The sequence below is a fragment of the Apodemus sylvaticus genome, chromosome 4 (assembly GCF_947179515.1).
Source record: "Apodemus sylvaticus chromosome 4, mApoSyl1.1, whole genome shotgun sequence".
Lineage (NCBI taxonomy): Eukaryota > Metazoa > Chordata > Mammalia > Rodentia > Muridae > Apodemus > Apodemus sylvaticus.
The window spans coordinates 81,169,837-81,197,141 of NC_067475.1; the positions used below are offsets into that span (position 1 = coordinate 81,169,837).

At 37.2% G+C, this 27,305-nt stretch overlaps 1 protein-coding gene across 6 annotated transcripts in view; it reads right to left on the reverse strand.

Moving 5' to 3' along the window:
• Lrba (LPS responsive beige-like anchor protein) overlaps window positions 1-27,305 on the reverse strand; it is a 583,194-nt gene that overhangs the window by 355,192 nt on the left and 200,697 nt on the right. For all 6 annotated transcript variants that reach the window (XM_052180236.1, XM_052180237.1, XM_052180235.1 and 3 more), the window contains exon 36: window positions 26,467-26,575. In XM_052180236.1, coding sequence (XP_052036196.1) covers window positions 26,467-26,575 — 109 coding nt within the window. The remainder of the gene's footprint in view (window positions 1-26,466; window positions 26,576-27,305) is intronic.

Consider the following 27,305-nt stretch of genomic DNA (forward strand, 5'->3'; position numbering starts at 1 on the left):
CTTCAACATGGACATTTCCCAAGGGGCTAAAACAGAAAATGAAAGAACTTAATAGATACCCTGCACTGTATACTCTGCATACTCTGAAAATGAACTGAGAGATACTGAGTCTTTAGCTATGCACAAAGCTGTACAGCATCTGAAAAACCAATACCCAAGGCTGCCCTCTGACCTCCACATACATATGAATGTGCACACACATGCACACGTAGACCTGTATTTACATGTATATGTGTGCACATAAATGTACACAGAGGTGGGGGAGGGAGGGAATGTATGAATGTATGTATGTATTCGGAAGAACAGTACCAACAAGGACCTAAATTTAGCCTTAGAGCTGACAAAGAGAAAAGGTCAGGGCTAAGAAATATGAGAGTTCTAAGCTAGTGTCTAATTAAGAGCTTGCCAAGTACATTTTCAGAGATGCAATATCTTTCTCCCAGTACTGTTCTGTTAATCCCTGTCTATGTTCTGACACCCTTCTGTGGTTGCTACACCAACAAAAGGAAAATGCAAAGCCTATGCCCATGCCTTAGGCAATCTCAAGGGCTTTGCTGAGCACAGCCACTTGTATGACAATAAGAGTTCTGACACTACCCTTCCCAGGAGTAATCCAGACGAAGCTCACAGAGGTACCATAGCTCCTAAGTGGCAATGGGACAGCTTGGAAACAGCAAGAATTACTTAATACAAAGTCATACCAAGAAACATAATCGATTTATAAATCCCATTGATTTCTCACACATTAGTAAGGCACACACATTTTCTTTAGCCTAAGCTAAAAAGTAATTTCTACTGTTTAGTAAATGACAGACTTTGGTTTGCCTTTATATGACTGAAAGTCAGAGCTGTGCTGAACTACAACCATGTAGTTTTATAGGCTGGGTAAATAAACTAGTCTAATTTAGAAACTTAAAAGAAAAACAATACTCATCTATTTCATTGTTTGGTTTTATCCTTTTAAAAATTATATTTCTGTGTGTTTGTATGACATGATTGGGTGGCCAGGGAATCAAGAAACACCAAATTGGGAGGCCAGAAGTCGAGTTACTTCTGAACATCCTGATATGGGTGCTAAGAATGAAACTCTTCACCACTGAGCCATCATCTCCAGCCCCTATATTATGTTTTAATACTTATCTATCATTATCACTTCTAAATAAGGTGATAACTATAACAAAAACAGAAAGCTACCAGTTTAAAACACATACATTTATATTGAAACAAACAATTCTTGGTCAAAGAAAATGAAAATTGTAAAACTTCCTAGGCCAAAACATACTGGAAACTCAGGACACAATGAAAAGACCAAACCTAAGAATAATAGGAATAGAAAGGGTGAAGATTTCCAGTTCAAAGGGTCAGAAAACATTTTCAACAAAATCATAGAAGAATGCTTCCCTAACCTAAAGAAAGAGGTGGCCATAAATGGACAAGAACCTATAGAACACCAAATAGATTGGAACAGAAAGAATATTCTCACACTACATAATACTCAAAACACTAAATATACAGAATAAAGAAAGAATATTCAAAGCTGTAAGGAAAAAAGACTAAATAATATATAAAGACCTTTTATATAAATATATATATATATATATATATATATATACCTATTAGAATTATACAAGACTTATCAAGAAAGAAGCTAAAAGTCAGAAGATCCTGGACAGATTTCATGCAGACCCTAAGATGTCAACCTAGGCTACTATATCCAGCAAGACTTTCAATCAAGATAGATGAAGAAACCAAGATATTACATGACAGTACCAAATATAAACAATATGTTTCAACAAATCCAGCGCTACAGAGGATACTAGAAGGAAAACTCCAACACAAGGAGGGCAACCACACCCAAGAAAACACAAGAAATTAATCATCTTACAAGAAATCCAAAAGAAGAAAATTACACACACATAATGCCACCTCCAACAACAAAAATAACAGGAACTAACAATCACTGGTCTTTAATATCTCTCACCATCAACAGACTCAATTCCCCTATTTAAAAAAAAAAAAAAACAGGCTATTAGACTAGATACTCAAGTAGGATGTATCATTTGGCTGCATACAAGAACTATACCTAAGCAACAAAGAGACATACCACTTTAGAATAAAGGGCTGGAAAAAGTTTTCCAAAGAAACGGTTCAAAGAAACAAGCTGGAGCAGCCATTCTACTATCCAATAAAATAGACTTTCAATAAAAGTAATAAAAAGAGATGAGGAAGGACACTTCATATTCATCACAGCAAAAAACCAAGATGAAATCTCAATTCTGAACATTTATGTCCCAAAGACAAGGGCACCCACATTTGTAAAAGAAACTCTACTATTGTATGAACCTCACACAATAATATTGAAGGACTTCAACACCCCACTCTGACCAATGAACAGGTCATTGAAATAGAAACTAAAAAAATACACAGTGAAACCTAACAGAAGTTATGAACCAAATGGATTTAATAGATATCTACAGAATATTTCACCTCAAAACAAAGAAATACACCTTCTTCTCAGTACATCATGGAACCTTTCCAAAAATTGGCCATACTATTGGACAGAAAACAAACCTCAATGGATATTGGAAGATTGAAACACTCCCATACATCTATCAAATCACCACAAACTAAGGCTGGACTTCAACAACAACAAAACAACAGAAAGATCACATAAACATGGGAACTGAACAACTCTCTACTCAATGATAATATGGTCAGGGAAGAAACAAAGAAAGAAATTAACGACTTTCTAGAATTCAATGGAAATGAAGGCACAGCATACCCAAATTTATGGGACACAATGAAATCAGAGTTAAGAGGAAAACTCATAGCACTAAGTGCCTTCATACAGAAATTGGAGAGATCCTAAACTAGCAACTTAGCAGCACTCCTGAAAGCTACAGAACAAAAAGAAGCACACACACCCAAGAAGAGTAGATAGCAAGAAATAATCAAACTCAGGACTGAAAACAGAAAATTCAGGGCTGAATTAAAAACAAAGAGAACAATACAAAGAATCAACAAAAGCTGATTCTTTGCAAAACTCAAGAAGATAGATAAACCCTTAGTCAAGCTAACTAAAGTATACAGAAAAAGTATCCAAATCAACAAAATCAGAAATTGAAAGGGAAACATAACAAAAACAAAAGAAATTTAAAAATCATCAGATCTTACTATAAAAACCTGTATTGACAAAACTGGAAAATCTAGACAAAACAGATGATTTTCTAGACAGATACCACATACCAAAGTTAAATCAAGATCAAGTAAACTATCTAAACAGCCCCATAACCCTGAAGAAAATAGAAGCAGTCATTAAAAACTTCCCAACCAAAAAAAAAAATTTTTTTAAAGGCCAGGGATAGTTGATTTTAGTGTAGAATTCTATAGGACCTTCAAAGAAGAGCTAATACCAATACTCCTCAACCTATTCCATAAAATAGAGGCAGAATGAACACTATCTAATTCATTCTATGAAGCCACAGTCATTCTGATACCTAAACCACACAAAGACCCAACAGGGAAAGAGAACTTCAGACCAATTTCACTTATGAATAATAGAGCTAAAATTCTCACAAACTGAACACATAAAAAAAATAAAATAAAACATCATTCACCAAGTCACAGGGATGCAGGGATGGTTCAATATATGAAGATCCATCAAAGTAAACTATATAAGCAAACTTGAAGAAAAACCATCACAGAATCATCTCATTAGATGCTAAAAGCCTTTGACAAATACAATACCCCTTCATGTTAAAAGAATTAGATAGATCAGGAATTCATGGCATATACCTAAACATAATAAAAGCAATATACAGCAAAACAACAGCCAACATCAAATTAAAAGGAAAAAAAATTGAAGCAATCCAATAAAATCATGGTCAAGATAAGTCTGCCCACTCTCTACCTATCTATTCAATATAGAACCTTAAGTTCTAGCTAGAGAAATTAGACAACAAAAGATAAAGGGGATATACACTGGAAAGAAAAAAGTCAAGTATCACTATTTGCAGATGATATGATAGTACACATTAGTGACTCCAAAAATTCTACCAGAGAACTCCTACAGCTGATAAACAACTTCAGCAAAGTGACTGGATATAAAATTGACTCAAATTAACCAGTAGGCTTCCTTTATACAAATGATATACATCTTAGAAAGAAATTAGGGAAAAATACATATCACAATAGCCCCAAATAATAAAATAGTTTGTTGTAATTCTAAACAAGCAAGTGAAAGATCTGTATGACAAGAACCTTAAGGAGAGAAATTGAAGAAGACTTCAGAAGATAGAACAATTTCCCGCGCTCATGGAAAGGTAGGATTAACATAGTCAAATTGGACATCTTACCAAAAGAAACCTATAGATTCAATGTAATCCCCATCAAAATTCCAATGTAATTCTTCACAGACATGGAAAGAGCAACTCTCAACTTCTATTGTTATTGGATTTTTAATGATTATTATACATGTAAAAAAAATAAAAAAATAAAATTCAAATACTCATAGGGCTAACATTGGAAGCTCTAACTTTAAAAAAAAATCACTCTTGTAAGTGAGAAAATAAGGAAGAAAAACTTCTGAATTGTCTTGTGATGTGGAAAGAGAACATTTTAACATCCTTCCTTTTTCGTGCTTGGTAGAGACCTATACTTTTGACCAAAGGAATAAAAAATGGAGAACTATGAGAACTCAAGGGCAGACTAACAAAGCATCAGGTGAGAATGTAAAGGCAAAGAGAAGGATATGACATCAATGTCAAAGTCTGTGGAGGGACGTGAGGATAATAAAAGAAGCTACAGATGCTGAAGGGACTAAAGGGAAAAACTTGAAAGCAATTAGTTGAAAACTAAAGAGGAAAAAGCCAGATCCAATACACTGAAAAATAAAAAGAGTATGAGAGAATGGAGACACCAACGCATGGCAGAATGCAAAAGCAAGAGTGAAATGACTGAGCAGCCTAACAGCTGTTAAAGAAGACGGCCAGGAACCAGCATAAGATAGCTGACAGAGGCATAAATAGATCAACAGTGAGAACTGCAACATATTTTCCAAAAGGTCATTTGTGAGAGAGGAAAAATATTGCTATCACACTAAATGATGGCCTTATTTAAAATATGGGACACTACAATGTGTAGTCAATGATTATATAAATTACAAATAACATCAAGTAAAAAAATTAAAAGACTATTTCAATATAACCTACTACACATAGCAAACTGCCTATTTTATACTTAAAGAAGGTTCATCTGAAGTGAAAGTTTGTAGTACTCAGGAAGCAGGTATCAAAGCAAAGCTCAGGAAAACCAGCACATCATCTAAGGATCTTTTTCACATTAAGAATCCCATTAGAAAGAAAACACTAAAAGGTAATTGAATTTCCTTCAGTTATCTTCATCTCTGTCAGCCCCTGCTACACTAACTCAGTCTCTGGAGCAGAGATAACTCAATTCTGTCCAGCAAGCATATGTTATGAATCTCCAAAGCAAACTTGTCTAAATCATTCTGCTCTTCCATCAAGGCTGGCTGTGGATATGAACTCTGACAGAAAGCAAACAAATTTATTTTTATCTTTTCAATAATTCACTTCTTCACGCTATGATGGAAGAAATCAGGAGATAAATATATGCTATGAGGTTACCGCTGTTAAAAAGTCAGCTGAAATACTATCCTTGACTTAAATGTAAAAGTCTTACTGACTCATTCTTAAGGACTAAGACAATGGTATCAATGGATTGTAGAACTGGTAAATTACCTGAAATTGAAATTTCTTAAATTATTGTATCTAATGGCTTGAAATTAAAAAAAAATACCCCTAATTAGTTACTACTTATACAGCTAACAACACAATTTCAATTATTTCACCTTGGTATAACATTTTTACTTGTATTGCCTTATATGTAATAGAAATGAAACACTAGAAAATTCATTGTTAAAAAAATAAATACTAGCTCTTAGAAGGAAATATTTTCCCTGATTTCTAATCACTCTATTACATTTATTATTGGTATTTACTACAAAAATATTACAAATAAAAATGCAAAAGTATGAGAAATCCTCCCAATGAATTTTTTATTTAAGCTGAAGCCTACTAAGACCAAGGCTAGTCAGAACACATAAAAATTCCAATTAAATAATAAATGAACATGATTTCTTGTCTTTAGTATAGACTGAATTTCTCAAATCAGATTCATACTTAGCTTTGATATTTAAACTGTACAAAAGTCACAATAATAATTAAAATAATCAGTAACAAAATTTAGTGTTTGTTTTAATCACATCATATAATCCTATTCCACCATATATCATGTAGCAAGAATTTTGATTTGTTAAAAAAAAAAGCACAGAAATATTAAGGGAATATGTTTCATTTTAATCCCAGCTGTGGGTTATGGTGCTGCTTCAGATTGTCCACAACACCTGACTATAATTTGCTTCATGCTCTAGCAGGGATGTGATTTTGAGCTACAGGTAAGTTTTGCTACTCTGTGATATTTGGATTCTGGGGACTTTCAAAGAGTATACAGATGCTAGAGCCCTGGGAAGTGAGAGGGTTGTTGACTGGTAGTAAGCTATTGGTTGGTGACTGGTTGGTGGTTGGCTGTGTTTGGCTTCTGTTGGTTGTAGTTTGTTAAGTAGTCATGTGTGGGCCTGTGTACCGGAGGCCTTCCATGGAGATCTCTAGCCTGGGCCAAGTTTGAGGGCTCAGGCAAAAGGGAGAGAGTGCAAACAGGAAGAGTGCAAACAGGGTGGGGGGGTGGCAGGTCTCCACAGCAGCTGCAGCTGTCTCTACCTCAGTCTCTGCTGGTGCCCTCTCAATTACACCACATTGTCTGCGCTGAGTAAGGCTGGGCTGGGCCAATGAGAAGCTGACTAGCCAGTGAGGAGTGGGGGATCGGGTGGGGGTGAGCTTCTGGTGGCTTTTCAGGAGAGACCTCTTCCCAAGGTGTCTCTCTTGGGACACCTCTTATGACAGATGCTCTCAGAAGATGGAGTAATTCTCCCTCTCCCTGTATAGACAGTAATTCTATACAGTTTTGGGGTGGGTCAGGGTCTGACAACAGGAACTTCTCATTGGCTTGTTCTGAGAGCTTGGAGAAACCTTATTTGCATGTGCTTGGTGGTGGTGGTGGTGGTGCTGCTGCTGCTGCTGCTGCTGCTCCTGAGAGACTGATGGCCACACACCTCTCTGCGGGAAGGTGGGGCACTGTGGAAGGCTATAGCCAGGACAGGAGCCAGGGGCCCAAAGGCATGGCCAAATGCCAGCAGGACACAGTCACCTGCTATGTCACTAGGGTTTTGAGCCAGTGCTTGACCAGGTTGCCCAAGGTCCTAACCATCAGAAAGTAGTATAATGCTAATATGGAGACAGTGGAATAAAAAAGAACCTACAAAGGAGTGAAAGTCCAACTACAAAATTCAAGTTTGATTATATCTACGTTTAAAAATTAAAACAGGAAATTCAAATTTTATCCAATATTCTTCATATAAGATGGGAAGTGTATTTTCTGAATATGTTCTCAAACTGTGTTTCTTCCTTAACATTATAATACCTTATTTCAAAATTAAAAGAACCTCAAAACATGTACTCAACCAGGAGTTTTGAATTTTCTTAAAATGTGCTAATTTTATTTTGTACTATTTCCTATTCCATAATTTTTACATATCATCAGCACTTGTTTGATTAAAGAACTAAAACTATAATTTGAAACCTACCAATCATGAAGTTCTAAAGATTATTATAACCTTTTTTCTGTTGTACTAAGAGACTGGAGAAAGAGTTCAACTATGACATTTTGGGTTTTTATACAAAAACAACTGGATATATTGAGGAGGTACAATGCAGAGTTTTCATAGGTGTAGTCATTTATTAAAGAATTATTTGCTGATCACTTAACATGAAAAACAAAGTCTTGGCACCATAGACATGCAACAGAGTTCTTATTCTTATAAAGCAAACAATCAAGATGGAAACAAATAGGCAAGTAAGCATGCACTTGCAAATGACTGGATCAGTAAGCACTATAAGACATTACAGGCTTGGTTTACATTTAGGAGATTGGCTGGTAGGGGTAGAGAAGCAGCAGCAGAGAAGGCTTTCAGGAAAAAGCAGCAAAAGGAACGGAGCAAGGATGAGAGGGGAGGGTAGATGTGCAAGGGCTGTGACTGCAAAGTGACGAGATGGGGGGTGGGGGAGACACACAGAGATGTGGGGCAGAGGCTCTGGTCAGGCCTTGGAAGTAGCAAGAGCAGGAACTAAGAGAACAGGAAAGGGATGGGATGGACTGAGGGCTCTGCAGAAGCTGAGGTTTCATAATGACCGTTCTGGCTTCTTACATAAAAGCAGTGAAACACTGATGAAGAAAAAAATAAACCAAATACAAAGTTTTTTTCAAGGGTTTTGGACCATTTATTTAGTGGCCAAAGTTACAAAAAGACAGCATGCAAAACACATATTTGAAGGCAAAATCAAAACCATTTAAAGGAAGTCAAGTAAAAGAAACCTAGTGATGGCTGACATCTGTAAACAAGCAAGTGTAAGACCTCTGCTCAGCAGGGAGAAAGCAGGCAACAGATGGCAGGGGAAGGCAGTTACAGAAGAGTCCCAATGTGGACATGCTCTCCAGACATTGCAAGTCCAGATAAAGAGAGACACTTTGTGCATACAGGTGTCAAGCTGTGAAGGGAAGTACAAGTTAGAAATAAAATTCTGAGAGGATGAGACAAAAAATGTGTGCCAACAGCAGAACAGGTCTTCAAAAATGCTAGTTAGAATAAAAGTACTGTTTATCTTAAAATCATAAAAAAATGCCTTAAGACTATTCCCTTCTTACAATAACAGTATTTTAGTCCAGCAGTATTAAACACAAGTCAAAATGATCTACTTAATCCTACCTTTTTCAGTTACTTTCTCTATACTACATTCTTGTGAATTACTTTGGAGCACAAACTAGGCATTGAAAAATGAGCGCTTTATACCAATCTATCCTCTTGTACCAATATGTTGAGAGAAAGTGCAGACTCATTAATTAGGAGAAAAAGAGGCCATCCTTTGTTAGCTTCATTTTAAGTCTCTGCTTAGTTCAATGATCCAGCTCAAATGACTGAAGGATATTGTATTTCAAGCTAAGTCTCCAGTTTCCTCTAATTGAGAACTAAATATTTTCCAAGTAGCTATCACACAAATTTACATTGCAATGGAGAAGGAGGGGGATTGGGAGGATACTTGCCTAAGCAGGACAAGGCACTAAGGTCAACCCCAGGATCATGGCAAAGAAACAAAACAATGTGCAATAAAAATGTGAAATTCTGAGTTGTGAGCCTGTGACATAACACTAGTGCTAATTTGAGAATATATAGAGAGAAATCAATAATGACATATTTGTTTGCATATACTGGCCCTTCTGTCATTAAACCATAGCTGCCATGCATACATAGCATAGTGGACACCGCAATACAGAAAAGTCTGATGCAAGGAGTGTAAGTTTTTAAACATAATGCAACTTTTTTTTCTTTTATTTATTTTTTTATTCGATATATTTTTTATTTACATTTCAAATGATTTCCCCTTTTCTAGCCCCCCACTCCCCGAAAGTCCCGCAAGCCCCCTTCTCTCCCCCTGTCCTCCCACCCACCCTTTCCCACTTCCCCGATCTGGTTTTGCCGAATACTGCTTCACTGAGTCTTTTCAGAACAAGGGGCCACGCTTCCTTTCTTCTTGTACCTCATTTGAAGTGTAGATTATGTTTTGGGTATTCCAGGTTTCTAGGTTGATATCCACTTATTAGTGAGTGCATACCACGATTGACCTTTTGAGTCAGGGTTACCTCACTTAGTATGATGTTCTCCAGCTCCATCCATTTGCCTAAGAATTTCATGAATTCATTGTTTCTAATGGCTGAATAGTACTCCATTGTGTAGATATACCACATTTTTTGCATCCACTCTTCTGTTGAGGGATACCTGGGTTCTTTCCAGCTTTTAGCAATTATAAATAGGGCTGCAATGAACATAGTGGAACATGTAGCCTTATTACATGGTGGGGACTCCTCTGGGTATATGCCCAGGAGTGGTATAGCAGGATCTTCTGGAAGTGAGGTGCCCAGTTTTCTGAGGAACCGCCAGACTGATTTCCAGAGTGGTTGCACCAATTTGCAACCCCACCAGCAGTGGGGGAGTGTTCCTCTTTCTCCACACCCTCTCGAACACCTGCTGTCTCCTGAATTTTTAATCTTAGCCATTCTGACTGGTGTAAGGTGAAATCTCAGGGTTGTTTTGATTTGCATTTCCCTAATGACTAATGAAGTTGAGCATTTTTAAAGATGCTTCTCCCCCATCAGAAGTTCTTCAGGTGAGAATTCTTTGTTTAACTCTGTACCCCATTTTTTAATAGGGTTGTTTGGTTTTCTGGAGTCTAACTTCTTGAGTTCTTTATATATATTGGATATTAGCCCTCTATCTGATGTAGCATTGGTGAAGATCTTTTCCCAATTTGTTGGTTGCCGTTTTGTCCTCTTGATGGTGTCCTTTGCCTTACAGAAACTTTGTAATTTTATGAGGTCCCATTTGTCAATTCTTGATCTTAGAGCATACGCTATTGGTGTTCTGTTCAGAAACTTTCTCCCTGTACCGATGTCCTCAAGGGTCTTCCCCAATTTCTTTTCTATTAGCTTCAGAGTGTCTGGCTTTATGTGGAGGTCCTTGATCCATTTGGATTTGAGCTTAGTACAAGGAGACAAGGATGGATCAATTCGCATTCTTCTGCATGTTGACCTCCAGTTGAACCAGCACCATTTGTTGAAAAGGCTATCTTTTTTCCATTGGATGTTTTCAGCCTCTTTGTCGAGGATCAAATAGCCATAGGTGTGTGGGTTCATTTCTGGATCTTCAATCCTATTCCATTGATCCTCCTGCCTGTCACTGTACCAATACCATGCAGTTTTTAACACTATTGCTCTGTAGTATTGCTTGAGGTCAGGGATACTGCTTCCCCCAGAATTTCTTTTGTTGCTGAGAATAGTATTCGCTATCCTGGGTTTTTTGTTATTCCAGATGAATTTGATAATTGCTTTTTCTAACTCTGTGAAGAATTGAGTTGGGATTTTGATGGGTATTGCATTGAATCTGTATATTGCTTTTGGCAAAATGGCCATTTTAACTATATTGATTCTACCTATCCATGAGCATGGGAAGTTTTCCCATTTTTTGAGGTCTTCTTCCATTTCCTTCTTCAGAGTCTTGAAGTTCTTGTCATACAGATCTTTCACATGTTTGGTAAGAGTCACCCCAAGATACTTTATACTGTTTGTGGCTATTGTGAAGGGGTCATTTCCCTAATTTCATTCTCAGCCTGCTTATCCTTTGAGTATAGGAAGGTCACTGATTTGCTTGAGTTGATTTTAAAACCTGCCAGTTTGCTGAAGTTGTCTATCAGCTGTAGGAGTTCTCTAGTGGAGTTTTTTGGGTCACTTATGTAGACTATCATGTCATCTGCAAATAATGATACTTTGACTTCTTCCTTTCCAATTTGTATCCCTTTGACCTCCTTATGTTGTCGAATTGCCTGAGCTAGTACCTCAAGTACAATATTGAAAAGATAAGGAGAAAGCGGGCAGTCCTGTCTAGTCCCTGATTTTAGTGGGATTGCTTCAAGTTTCTGTCCATTTAGTTTGATGCTGGCTACCGGTTTGCTGTATATTGCTTTTACTATGTTTAGGTATGGGCCTTGAATTCCTGTTCTTTCCAAGACTTTAAGCATGAAAGGATGCTGAATTTTGTCAAATGCTTTTTCAGCATCCAATGAAATGACCATGTGGTTTTTTTCTTTGAGTTTGTTTACGTAGTGGATTGCATTGATAGATTTCCGTATATTGAACCAACCCAGCATTCCCGGGATAAAGCCTACTTGATCATGGTGGACAACTGTTTTGATGTGTTCTTGGACTCGGTTGGCAAGAATTTTATTGAGTATTTTTGCATCGATGTTCATAAGGGAAATTGGTCTGAAGTTCTCTTTCTTTGTTGGATCTCTGTGTGGTTTTGGTATCAGCGTAATTGTGGCTTCGTAGAAGGAATTGGGTAGTGTTCCTTCTGTTTCTATTTTGTGGAATAGTTTGAAGAGTATTGGTGTTAACTCTTCTTTGAAGGTCTGATAGAATTCTGCACTGAAACCATCTGGTCCTGTGCTTTTGTTGGTTGGAAGACTTTCTATGACTCCTTCTATTTCTTTAGGCATTATGGGACTGTTTAGATGATCTATTTGGTCCTGATTTAATTTTGGTATTTGGTATCTGTCAAGGAAATTGTGCATTTCCTCCAGATTCTCCAGTTGTGTTGAGTACAGACTCTTGTAGTAGGATCTGATGATTTTTTGGATTTCCTCAGTTTCTGTTGTTATATCTCCCTTTTCATTTCTAAGTTTGTTAATTTGGATACTTTCTCTGTGCCCTTTGGTCAGTCTGGCTAAGGGTTTATCTATCTTGTTGATTTTCTCAAAGAACCAGCTCCTGGTTTTGTTGATTTTTTGTATGGTTCTCTTTGTTTCTACTTGATTGATTTCGGCCCTGAGTTTGATGATTTCCTGCCTTCTACTCCTCCTGGGTGAAATAGCTTCTTTTTGTTCCAGGGCTTTCAGGTGTGTCATTAAACTGGTAATGTATGCTCTCTCCATTTTCATTTTGGAGGCACTCAGGGCTATGAGTTTTCCTCTTAGCACTGCTTTCATTGTGTCCCATAGATTTGGGTATGTTGTGTCTTCATTTTCATTGTGTTCTAAAAAGTCTTTAATTTCTTTATTTCTTCGCTGACCAAGGTATCATTGAGTAGAGTATTGTTCAGTTTCCACGTGTATGTGGGTTTTCTGTTGTTTTTGTTGCTATTGAAGACCACTTTTACTCCATAGTGATCTGATAGGAGGCATGGGATTAGTTCGATCTTCTTATATTTGTTGAGGTCTGTCTTGTGACCAATTACATGGTCGATTTTGGAGAAGGTACCATGAGGTGCTGAGAAAAAGGTATATTCTTTTGCTTTAGGATAGAATGTTCTATATATATCTGTTAATTCTAATTGGTCCAAAGCTTCAATTAGTTTCATTGTGTCTCTGTTTAGTTTCTGTTTTCCTGATCGGTCCATTGAGGAAAGTGCAGTGTTGAAGTCACCCACAATTATTGTGTTAGGTGCAATGTGTGCTTTGAGCTTTAATAAAGTTTCTTTTACGAAAGAGGGTGCCCTTGCAATTGGAGCATAGATGTTCAGGATTGAGAGTTCTTCTTGTTGTATTTTTCCTTTGACCAGCAAGAAGTGTCCCTCAGAGTCTCTTTTGATGACTTTGGGTTGAAAGTCAATTTTATCTGATATTAAAATGGCAACTCCAGCTTGTTTCCTGAGACCATTTGCTTGTAAAATTGTCTTCCAGCCTTTTACTCTAAGGTAGTGTTTGTCTTTGACCCTTAGGTGTGTTTCCTGTAAGCAGCAAAATGTAGGGTCCTGTTTACGTATCCAGTCAGTTAGTCTGTGTCTTTTTATTGGGGCATTCAGTCCATTGATGTTAAGAGATATTAAGGAATAGTGATTGTTACTTCCTGTCATTTTTGATGTTATTTTTTATATTTGATTGGTTAACTTCTTTTGGGTTTGATGAGAGAAGGTTACTATCTTGCTTTTTCCAGGGTGAAGTTTCCCTCCTTGTTTTGGTGTTTTCCTCCTATTATCCTTTGTAGGGCTGGGTTTGTGGATAGATATTGGGTAAACTTGGTTTTGTCATGGAATATCTTAGTTTCTCCATCTACGGTGATTGAGAGTTTTGCTGGATATAGTAGTTTGGGCTGGCATTTGTGTTCTCTTAGAGTCTGCATGAGATCTGCCCAGGATCTTCTAGCCTTCATAGTCTCAGGTGAAAAGTCTGCTGTGATTCTGATAGGTCTTCCTTTATATGTTACTTGGCCTTTTTCTCTTACTGCCTTTAATATACTTTCTTTGTTTAGTACATTTGGTGTTTTGATTATTATGTGACGGGAAGTATTTCTGTTCTGGTCCAGTCTGTTTGGAGTTCTGTAGGCTTCTTGTATATTCATGGGCATCTCTCTCTTTAGGTTAGGGAAGTTTTCTTCCATAATTTTATTGAAGATATTTGCTGGCCCTTTAAGTTGTAAATCTTCACTTTCATCTATGCCTATAATCCTTAGGTTTGGTCTTCTCATTGTGTCCTGGATTTCCTGGATATTTTGGGTTACAAGCTTTTTGCATTTTGCATTTTCTTTAACTGTTGAGTCCATGGTTTCTATGGTATCTTCAGCATCTGAGATTCTTTCTTCTATCTCTTGTATTCTCTTGTTGATATTTGTATCTATGTCCCCTGATTTCTTCCCAAGGCTTTCTATCTCCAAAGTTGTCTCCCTTTGAGTTTTCTTAGTTGTTTCTACTTCTGATTTTAGGTCCTGGATGGTTTTGCTTAGCTCCTTCACTTGCTTGTTTGTGCTTTCCTGTAATTCTTTAAGAGATTTTTGTGTTTCCTCTTTCATGACCTCAGCCTGTTGACCAAAGTTCTCCTGTATTTCTTTAAGTGTTTTTTTGCGTTTCCTCTTTCAATGATTTTTGTGTTTCCCTTGCAAGAGCTTCTAACTTTTGATCCATTTTCTCCTGAATTTCTTTAAGTATGTCCTTCATGTGTTCCTGTACCAGCATCATGACCAGTGATTTTAAATCCAAATCTTTACTGGTGTGATGGGGTATCCAGGACATGCTGGTAAAGGAGAATTGGGTTCAGATGTTGCCATATTGCCTTGATTTCTGTTAGTGATGTTCCTGCGTTTGCCTTTTGCCATCTAGTTCTCACTGGTGTTAGTTGGTCTTGTCAATGCTGGACTCACCAGTGCAAGCTGCCCCTTCCCAGGTGGCCTCTGGTGCACAGCTTACCTCCTGCACTGCCTGGAGTCAGGGTGCTGTTGCCCAGGCTGTTCAGAATCCGAAGCAGACACCTGAAGGCTCCTGCTGGGCCCTGCTGGATTCACTGGAGCACACCGACTTCTCCCTGCCGGCTGCCTGGAAGCCCCTCTTGCCTCTTGCAGGACCTGGAGATGTGGTGTTGCCGCCCAGGCTGATCTGGATCCCGAAGTGGAGAGGACTGAGGGCTACTGCCAGAGGCCTCCAGACTGGAGCCTAAGCTCCTGGTCACAGGAGCAAGCTGTGCTGTGAGCTCCCAGACTGCCTCTGGTTGCACACCAGGTCTCCCGCACTTCCTGGAGACCAAGTGCTGTGGACCAGGCTGTTCAGATCCCAAAGCAGGCACCTGAAGGCTCCTGCTGGGGCCCGCTGGATTCACCAGAGCACACTGACCTCTCCCCCCCCCCAGCCGCCCGGAAGCCCCTCTTGCCTCTTGCAGGACCTGGAGATGTGGTGTTGCCGCCCAGGCTAATCTGGATCAACATAATGCAACTTTTAAAAATTGCATTTAAAAACAGCATTCTCAGATATATAAAAAAAAAAGTATCAAATTTGGTTTAAAAAAAAAAATTCCCTTCAAAACAGTAAGATATTAGTAGTTGTGGGTAGCACTTAAAAAGTCTACCCAGAATAAGCTGGGCACTGTGGCACATGCCTTTAATTCAAGCACTCAGGAGGCAGAGGCAGTCTTGTATACAGAATGGGTTCCGGGAGGACTAGCACTACTTAGAGAGACCTTGCCTCAAAAAACGAACAAAATAAAACAGAAATGTTTTTGTTGAAATAGTTATAGTTAGACCACCAAAGCATTATTTGTACACTGTAACAAATAACCCTGGGACCCGGGACAGAGGAGGTGAGGTTACAGAAGGAAGCAAGGCTGAGAGGCCTGGGAAAGAGCCAGATGTGTACAACCACCAGGTGTGCAGGGGTGCATCACCACAGGAGAGAGTTGACATGAGGTACGAATTGAAGATAGCCCAGAAGCTGTAACTTGATGGCTTACCTACAACATCATTTAAAATCTTTTAAACATTCAAATGTAACCTAGAGTTTGAACTTTAAATTGAGTTATTTAAGAAAAACAAAATTTAAAAAGCTATTTTACAATAAGATGACCAAAGCTATGATATATTGTATTACTGAAATATTAAGAAAATAGAATGTCAGTGTTTCACTGCAAAACAGTGATAGGCAGGTGAAGTAATATGTATTAATAAGATTGAATTAGCTCTCCCCACAGATACATTCTAAGTTTAATACACATCACTTAGTCTTATCTGTGAATTAAAATACACGAATAATGATAATTCCAAAAGAGGTAAGCTACTTTTTACTCCACATACAGTGAGTTCAATTTTGATAAATACTATGTACTCACATGACTTAACAGGCAGTGTTAGAAATGGTGAACACTAGAGTCAATATCATTTCACTACTTGTTAAGGAAATTGTAACTAGAAAAAAAAGATTGCAATCCATTAAATAATTCTACTGTTTTCTTAAGGAAAGACAAAATGAATTAATTTTAACAATTGCTCATCACGGTATCAAAAAGATACCATTTCCAGTAATAGATTTTGGTTAAATTTGGCCAACAAGCTCTCTTACAGAATTACCAAATGCTAGTCAATTCCATTATCACTCAAAACATTCTTTAACTATTTTGTTCAATGTCAATCATATCCTTGCTTTAAAAGACTTATGTTACATATTCCGTTCTAACTCTTAAACAGTATGAGCGCCTATTAACTATCTGCAGGCATACATATGTTAAAACATTTTGGTAACCTGTTTATCTCTTCTGTAGTTGGGTGTAAAAGATCAACTATCAAGATCTATTGATGTCTGTGTGTGTGTGTGTGTGTGTGTGTGTGTGTGTGTGTGTGTTCATCTGTGTATGTATAGGCATGCATGCATCTACATTCATATGGAAGCCAGAGGTTAAAGTTGCATGTCTTCCTTGATTGCTCTTGACACAATATCTCAATGAACCCAGACCTTCCCACAGTTCTGCTACACTGTCTGGCCAGTGAGTTCTGAAATCTATCTCTGCCTTTCCAGCATCAGGATTACTGAAACTCACCAAAGAGCCACCAGCCAGGTTTTATACATGAATGGTAGGGATATTACCCATTTGTGCAGCAGCCTCCCCAGACCCTCTGCTGAGTTCTTACTTGATATTCTATTCCTTGTGGTATTAACTTCAGAATAATCTCTAAATTTAAAAACTGTTGCCCATTCTTTCACTGAGGATAAAGTTGCAAATGAACTATTGAGACTGTGTTTTTAAAATCTCGTCATGGGAGGACAAGATAGCTTAGAGGGTACAGTTATTTGCCACCAAGTCTGATGGCCTGAGTTCAATCTCTGGAAGATGCACAGCAAAGGGAAAATCTCCCAATGCTTGTCCTTCAACCCTTACATATTACATATGCACCATGATAATGTGTCCCTCACACACTCAGACACACAAAATAATGTGTCATAAAAAGGAATCATGACATAACTCTCAAGTAGAACTTTTAACAATGTACAGAAAAGTTAATAAGCAAGTGCTGCATTGGCATGCTTTCATAAATGTCATCATGTCTCATGCCTACAGAGAAAATATTCTCTAGTTATTAATAAAGAAAATATATATTTAAAACTAAAACATAGATCCAATTTTCTGAGAATAAAAGGGGGCTAGGTTGACCTTTATCTCCTTTTTTCAACCTCTGATGGATGAAGCCAAAAAAACAAAAATAAAACAAAACAAAAAACAAAAAACAAAACCAAATAGAGAATCTCATTTGCTTCTTCTGATCAAATAATAATTTCCCAGGGTAATTGCAAAATATTACATACAGCTAGATTAATACCTGGCACTGTACCTCAAGCTATTTCCTAAATTTCTGAGCCAAAGCATTGCCTCTCCACTGAAAACAACCTTGCATCCTGCCTTCAACTACATATGACAGGTGACCAGAGGGAGGTGTCAATAAAAGCAGAGATGCCTGACTCACCTGCTGTACCATGGAGCTGGCATGTTGAAAGCACCACAATAGGGATTAAAGAACTAAATAGGAAATTAAAGTGTGCAGGTAACTAGTGCAAACCACAGACATGAACATGTCTACCCATGGAACTCCAGAAGAATATGAATTACTTTGAATGGGATGAATGAGTCATGTTGAAATAATAGCAATATTGTCTGTCAAAAACTGAAATAAAGTTTCTTTCCCACTGACCTAAGTTAATGATTTAAATCACATGAAAACTTTTATAGTCACATGGGGAACTTTCAGCAGTAAAGACATTTCCTGTGCTCTTAAATCACTTTCATATGATTTCCCACACATAAATCAGTTATAAAAACTTGCAATATTAAAACAATGAAGAAATATTCTTTTTTTATACTAAATACAAATGCCAAACTACGATGTGGAAGTCAGCCAATATAATAGTCTTCCTATCACATGAGCACTTGTGTGCTCATGAACAGAACAAATATTGCTTATTATTTTGTAAACACCAATGAAGCAACTACTAAACACAAAATCCACTCCATAATCTTAAATCTGATAGAACTCCCTAAGATTGGGTGATGTTACCCATTGAACAAACTTTTTCATTGATTATTTTATTAACATTTCAAATGTTATTCCCCCTTCCCAGTTTCGCTCCACATAACCCCATCTTCCCTGCTTCTATGAGGGTTCTTCCTCACCCACCAGCTACTCCTGCCTCAGCACCCCAGCCTTCCCCTACAATGGGTCATCTAGCCTCCACAGGACCAAGAGCCTCCCCTACCATTGATGCCAGATAAGGCAATCCTCTACTACCTATCCAGCTGGAGCCATGGGTCCCCCCTCCATGTGTACTCTTTGGTTGGTGGTTTAGTCCCTGAGAGCTCAGGGGGATCTGTTTGGTTTATGTTTTTCCTATAGGGTTGCAAACCCCTTTGGCTCCTTCAGTCCTTCCCCTAATTCCTCCGTTGGGGTCCCCGTGCTCTGTCTATTGTTGGCTGAGTGCAACTACATCTGTATTGGTCAAGCTCTGGCAGAGCCTCTCATGGGACAGCTATACCAGGCTCTTGTCAGCAAGCTCTTCTTGGCATCCACAACAGTCTCTGGGTTTGGTTTCTAAAGATGGATGGATCCTAAGGTGGACCGGTCTCTGAATGGCGTTTTCTCCAGTCTCTGCTCTACTCTTTCTCCCCTGCATTTCCTTTTGACAGGAGCAATCTGGTTAATATTTTTGAGAAGGATTGGTGGACCCATCCCTCAACCAGGCACTGTGCCTATCCCCTGGATACGGTCTCTACAGGTTCTTTCTCCCCTTTGTTGGGTATTTCAGCTAATGTCATCCCTGTTGGGTCCAACTTAACTGAACAACTATGCTGCATATTTTACAAAGACTATAAAAACACAGAAAGGCCAAGACTGTGGTTTTAGCGCCTACATTTACAAGAACAGCAGAGAAACAACAAACTACTTTTTTTAAGTTCTTAGTTCTGAATTCTGGAGAGAACTGAGACGATGGCCTGCAGTAGTGCGGAGGCGCTGCTTGGGTGAGAGTGTAGAAAACCTGAGAGGCAGAGTTTGACAAAGGTCAAGCAGAGAACAGGAAAAACACCTTCCCAGGCAACAATCTGTCCTGCTTTTACTTGGTGTACCATATCATTCTTATCAAAAGTTTAAAAACAAAAGCATAAACATTTCTCATTTTCTGCCAAAACACAGCTAGCAACTGCATTCTTGTACTTGGTGATCTCATTCTGACTCAGGGTTTTCAATGTTACCAGTATAATGACATTCCAAAATCTGTATTCCAAGCATAGATATTGCATAAATTTTAAATATATACATCCAGGTGACTAATTGATATCATGTGAACATCTATCATATTCAGAACTGGGCCCTGACCCTCTTGTGATTTCAGCTGCTCTTTCATGACCTTTCCTTTGAGCAATTCCATTCACTTAGTTGTTCCCATAAAGACCTTCTAGTGAGCTTTAATCTACTTTCTCTCATGTAATACCTGACATCCGGTGAGCACAGACAAAACACACTCAAATTCAGCCCCTTCTCACTACCTTCAAGTCATTAGCATAGTTCATATCACACTTTCTAGTCTCAGTGGGAACAATGAACACCTGAGCAAATTCTGCCCTGTCATCCCGCTACTCTCTACCTAAAAGAACAACCAGGGTGGTCCATTAAAAATGGACTTCATGCTCACAAAACCTCAGAGAATTTACAAGTCTAAGAATCCACTTGAATGATTTACCCTGCTTCCATTCCACTCACCCTTTTCATTCAGTCCAATCCAGTATGTTCTCATACTCAAGTGTGCCAGGCATGAACCTGCCTTACAGCCTTGGTCCTTCTTTATCTCTTAACTTTATCCTGCTTCCTAGCATTCTATTTTAAAAAGTCACTCCTGCACACTTTCTGTCCATCCTTACAACTGCAAATAACATTTGTTACTTTTTTGAGTGCCTAATCATGTTTTTCATCAGAAGTACATACATGCCTAGAAATCATGTATGTATGTCACTTTTGGAAAGGCCTGGACTTTTACTGACTGATAAGAATACTTTGTAAGTATGTGTTCAGTGAGTATACAGAGAGTCTGTGAGAGGAAGAAATCAGCATACTTGAAGAGTTGAAAGGTTAGTGTGACTGCAGAAAATTCCATGGGGAAAAGGACATGAAATGAAATGAGAAATTCAGGAAGCACATCAAGCAGGTCTTTAAAACCATGATAAACATGAAACTTTTTATTTAATGCTTGGTTTTAAACATTAAACAATTACAGAAAGGACAAAATAAGTCTCAGTTTATGTTTTAGTGTAGTAAGAACATTGGAGTTTTGATTATTTTAAAAACATAGAAATATTATGGGATTTTGTTTTCATTTAATCCCAGATATGGGCTATGGGACTGCTTCGGACTGTTCATACCAGTGGATTATGATTTGCCTCATACTCTAGCACAGGTGTGATTTTGCCAGCTGCAGATACTTTCTGCAACTGTGTGCTGTTTGGAATTCTGAGGACTTCTCAGAATATATAAATATATAAATGCTAGGGCCCTGAGAGGCAGGGCTTTTGGTTGTGATTTATTAAGTAGTCCTGTCCAAAGAAGAAACAACAAGAAAAAGAAGAACTTAGATTTCCTGATGGCAAAGATCTAAGTTGCCCCTCAGAACTAATCAGCAGGAAGCGGTCTAATGATAATGCCAGCCCCCTTTTCCTCTATCCCTTTTTCTCTTCTATCCAGTGATAGGGAGTGGAGCAGTGGGAGAAGAGGGGTGAAAGGTAGAAGAAAAAGAACCACAAAAGAGCCAAAAATCTGGTTACATTTTAGGATTATTATTACTGATATATTGAAAAATGTGGGAATGGGTTAAGGTTAGGAACAGGAGACTCCTGACTACAGGTATAAGGTAGCAATAGAACCTGATGTAAGAAGAATGAGGCAAGTGCATAATTTTAAAGAAAACACAAAGACTGAATCTCCAAGAATGATTGAATATATGACTGAGAGTAAGGAGTACTTCAAGTATCAAAATATTTCTAAGCCTTCCTAAAAGGAAAAAAATTTATTATTTTCCTTTTAATGACAGCCATTCTACTGTATATGAAGTATTACCTGATTACACTTTGATTCTCATTTGCTAGTATTAATGACAGAGCATCGTTCATGTTTTTGGCCATTTATACATACATCTTTTTAAATGTTCTATTAGAATCATTCATAACTTTTTGTAATGAGTTCATGTTTTCTTAATATAATATGGATACAAGACCCTTATATGACAAAAGAATTACAAATATTCTTTCCCATTCTATATGTTTTTATTTTCTTGCTAAAAGTGAAAATGTCCTGAGTTACTTGAAAATGTTTAAACTTGATAACATGTAGCTATTTCTGTTTGGACTTAACTTTTGGTATTATATCAAAAATCTATTTCCAAATAAAAATTATGAAGGTACACTATCATGTTTTCTAATAAGAGTTGTACAGTTCTGATTTTCACTGAGAATGGTATACTGTAAGCTAATTCATATTCTATGTTCTTCATTAAGATTCTGATCTGACCAATGGATTTGTTCTGTGTCACATATTTTGAGTGATACTGTGTGTGTGCGTGTTATGAAGGGTTCAACTCCCTTCTTTCAAATGTAGATATCTAGTTGGCCCAACATCACAGGCTAAAGTATTTATCAGAGCCTAGATCCTGAAGTTATGAATAATTTTACCTGTATATTATTGCTCTTAACACTCAAGACATCAGAGGCCCCAGGGAGTCGGGAGATCTTGTGAAGTGAGGGGTGAGGGGGTGGAGGGGTAGGCACTTCCTCATGGAAATGGGGGGGGGTAGGGGATGTGGAACAGTCAGAGGGTAGATGAAAGGAGCATAAAATCTGGAGTGTAAAAAAAGATAAAATAAAATTTAAAAAGAAGAGAGTTAACACCTGATCCTAATAACAACATGCACCCACATGCTGACTAAGGAGTTATCAAAGAGTCACAATATCTGAAGGAGCATTCCAAACCAGTGAAATCAGCCAGATACTATGCTAACATTCCAAAAGACAGTAGACTTGTAAAAATAATAAAGAACATGCCCACTAATGTCACAACATAAATGAGAAGCTGAAATTAGGAATGAAAAGAGAGGAGCACCGTGGTGATGGAAACCTGCTCACTTTCATGAGTGAGATATCATGTAGACCTCTCATCCAACCAAAGCCCCTGCTAGTGAAAGATCCAAACTCTAGATTAACTGGCAATCAGATACTCAGAGCAGAAGCTCACTTTCTGCACTCTTTGAATAAATTTTATGTCTGACTCCAGAACTTTCGATTATTTGTGAACAGTACTGAGTAGAATAAATCCAGTAACAAGGACGATACCATTGTTTGGGCACTGCTGTCAAGAATCAATAAGATTTACATATCTATACTTATTTCACTTTTATTCCTTTGACCTGTGTCATGTCAGTGCCACACTGTTGGTCACTTGGTCTGTAGGCAGTGCTGAACTGATAAAGTGAGCAACTTCCCCCTGTTTCTCTTTTCAAAGCTCTTTTGGTTAATCAGAGTAACTGTGATTCTTCAGATCTGAGGACAGACAGTGGCATTTCATGAATTTTTCTAAATTTCTTTTTAAATACAACATGTCATTCTCATTAAAATTTTTAATCAACTGAACTATTTTGCATGGGCTAATACTATGATCAAAACAATAGGCAACAAAAGATTAGAAAATGAATGAAAAGTATATTCCAATGAAAATGCTATCACTGTATCTTCTGTTACAGTGTCAGTAAATTATAAGTACTATACATATATACACACTGTATACACTGTAGTATATCCCCGTAAACCAACATTATATCACAATACAAAGATTGAAGAGGCAAATCAGATGTGAAGCTTTCAATTAAATTGCTTAAAGTACCCAATCAACAACACAAGACAAATCCACTGATCAGATCAGAATCTCAATAAGGAACATAGAATATTAATTAGTTTATAGTATCCAAAAAAAAATCCATAAGTAAAGATTACTCATTGAAGTGTTTCTTTTTTTAAACAAAGAATGATCACTCAAAATATCTAAAGGCATACATAGCTAGATGATCATGGTTTATTTCAAAGAACTATATTACCTAGGAAAAGTATTTTTGGAAGTAATGAAGAAGTGAATATTGAGGTACAGACATGATCGCCTCTGAAAACTAGTTAAACTCTTGTGTTATCAACAAACAGTTTCTAGAAAAGGTATAACAAAAATCAGTCCTCATTTAAATATAATTCAGTTATGTTTTCCAAATAAAGTAAAATAGAAAAATAGACATAAGATTTATTCATTCTATTGAAAATTGTTAAGGTCTATTATAATAAGATTCATTAGTATACAGACAATTACCCCAAATTACAAGGCTTCAAAATCTAATAGTTTTATAGTTCTTACACCTACAAAGAGACAACCCAGGAGTCTGGAATCTTTATCTTCTCTATCTTTAATAAGCTAGTCAGATCGTATCAGAGGAAAAAGAATCTTCAACCCCTTATAAATTACTATAAAATGTCATTTTGAATATTTACTTATCTAACATAAGATCCATACTTAAATTGACACATAAGATTAATATTTTATATTATTATTTAATATTGACTAGGGAAATAAACTATTCTTACTATATAGCTGACAAGCCCAGACTATAAAATGGTACTCTAGAAGAATTAAAAATGTGGGTATTTCACATTTTACGCATGAGGAAACACAATGAATGGAAAAGGCCAACAAGTTTTCAGCAGCTGAAAATGCTAATTTAATTACTGAAAAGAAATCATGCGGAGAAGCTCACTGCAGAACATAATTTACAAAGCATAGAGGAAGTTATATAAAAGTATCAAGAAAATTTTAAACCTAGTATAGTTATAAGCCGAGACTTGAGGATGCATGGATAATATTTCATCAGAAAAGGCCTGTATAAAAATAGTGGCAGTCCAATAACATCAAAATATTTAAAAATATATTTAAGCAAGCATGCAGGATTTGCTAATGTTCTAATATGTTGAAAATGTACATGCAACGTTAAAACACACCAGTGCTATTCATCTTTAATTTGTCATTAAAGATAAATACAACAAAGTATATTTGGCTAAATAAATATGCTACAGACTAAGCAAAGATCTGAGACTGGATTTAAAGGATCCACTAAAAAGCTTTGTGCAGCAGTCTAGCTCTGTTACACCAGCACTTCCGTGAGTAGTGGAAGAGAGGCAGCAGATCCCTAGAACTCACTAGGTAAGCAACTTGGTTGTATTGAGAAGCTCCAGGGTTCAATGAGAAATTCTTGCTTCAAAACTAAGATAGAACACAATCAAGGAAGACACTGACATCAGCCTCTGAGCTTTATAAATAAAGACACTCAAGGACAGATATACCCACAATACATACACACTAGCATGTATGTATGCCATACACACAGAGGTAATGAAATATTTTCAAAATAAGTATTTCACTTAAAAGGGATTAAGATTTTATTCATTCAAGCGAATAAATTTGCCATGCAATATGTAGTTCTGCTGAAGTTAATAAGAAGTGAATTCTAGAGCATAATAAATGAAATTCAAAGCAGTACTGTCTAAAAGAACATCAGGAAACCCTTACTAAAATGAATTTTAACTTAAATTGGCTCTGAAAAATAAAATCATTAAGGGATAATTTTTGTTACATCTGGATTACAGATGTGTATAATTTATGCAAACTGAAACTGCAGAAACCACACATTTTTACTGAAACTTAGCCATGAAATGTATACATTCATATATATATCCCATTTATAAGATGATGCCCAATGTTGAACATGACATAATTTTTAATACACTTCCTGTCTATGGGTATAAAAACTCTTTAAAACAAAGTTGAAATGTGTACCTGCTGATGAACTATGACTTTAATGGAACATCAATACAAAACAAAAGGAAAAGATTTCATGGATATCAAAAAAAAAAAGCAAAGAACTAAAGGGATATATTCCTCAGAGCTGTATCATCAGCCATTATTGATAATAAGTAAAACATATCAGCCTCTTTACTATTACAGGCTTTGTCCAAATATACAACAGAATCTCTGTTTGTAAGAAAAAAAGTAACTAGTTTTTACTAGTTTTACTTAAAAAGTTAAGCAAAAAGTTTAGAAAGTCACTAAAAGCCAAACGATGGATAACCTTTAAACTATACTCACAACTCTGTGCTGTGATGGTTTTTGTCTTTTATAAAGTCTGAGAAAAACATTTGAGCTTATCTATCTTTACATAATAGAAAGCAGCAGTTAGATGTCTTTTAAATATCTTCAATTAAATATTTTAAATTTTGAAATACTTTTAAATATCTTCAATTTCTAACAAATGTTCTTGTCAAATTTTTTATTTCATCCCTGTTTTAGTCATTTATATAGGTATGAAACCAGTCATTTCCTTTCTGAAGTCACATTTGTTGCAGATGTCCAGGAGGAACTGCTAAATTAAGCATTAGTTACAGGATGAACTATGCAAATCATGGTCCCTGGTGGGCCACCAGAATGAGAGATGCAGGTATAGCAGGAAGGCTCTAATAGGCAACAGCCCAGGCTGCTAGGCCTGATCACATGGTGCAGGTAGAAAACTGAAACCTCTCAAAACCGTCAAACATACACAACCACAACAGGAGACTTTCCCGAAGAGGACCAAGTCCTTTACTGATTTTCTTTATTTGAAACCACCAGATCACAGCCCCATTCCCATTATCTAAAGCAGGTCAACAATACACCAAAGGTGCAGTGATCAAATGACAAGGTGAACTGGTGCTGAGCCAAGAGAGCTTTCCCAGAATCCTCTATGATTTTCAGTTTCAAAACTAAATTTTGAAGACTAACAGCATGCTTCCTTAGATTATACTACCATTCTACTTAAGCATATAATTACCATCTAAACAGTAGCATCCTTAAAACAAGCACATAGCAATATCTTACCTCAAATTCTGCATGTCTGTGAATATCCTCTGCTCTCTGCCTGCTCAGGATAAATTCAGCCTCATTTGCTACTCTTACTAAATGATCCTTCATGGTTTGGCTGAGTAACCTGTAAGAGATAAATATAGTCAAATTAATATATGTATGCATCTAATAACAAATGGCTAGTCAGGGTTTTATAGTAGTATATTTTATTCTTTTGAAGAGAAAGGAATATTTAATCCCTTGTTCTTGCTTCATACAATTATCAATATTATTTCACTTCAACACATGAAAGAAAGCAGCAGTAAACGTTTATACTCTGGTAACAGTGGAATCATTAGCCAACCAACCTAAGCAACTAATAATTCAACATTAAAGCTGAAGTGGTGAATTGTTACCTTTAACGGCAATGGAGGGGTGCCACTATTTGGGTAACTGTTCCCAAAGGAGCATGCCTTGATGACATTTGTCTTGGCCCATGACAATCCTGTGAGGTATGAACTTTCAGAGTGTGGTCCTAGCAGACATTAGGTCACCAGGAGTGTGTCTTTAATTGGATACTGAGATTTTAGACTTTACTCTCTCATGCTTCCCAGAGCACCCAGCACCCTGATATGAAGTTTCTTCTACGTGCACTCTCACCATGATAGACTGTCTAGCCACTGGCAAAACAAAAACACCTAGGCCGAGTGAAAGAAATAGATCAGCTGAACTGTATGAACTGATGAAATTGCGTATTTTTGTCACATCATGGCAACACAAACATGTCATGGCAGCCAAGATGTAAGAAGGCAAAGTCCCTCAAGGAGGAAGCACACAGACATTCCGCATGGCTCTTCTCACTAAGGCATCTGTAT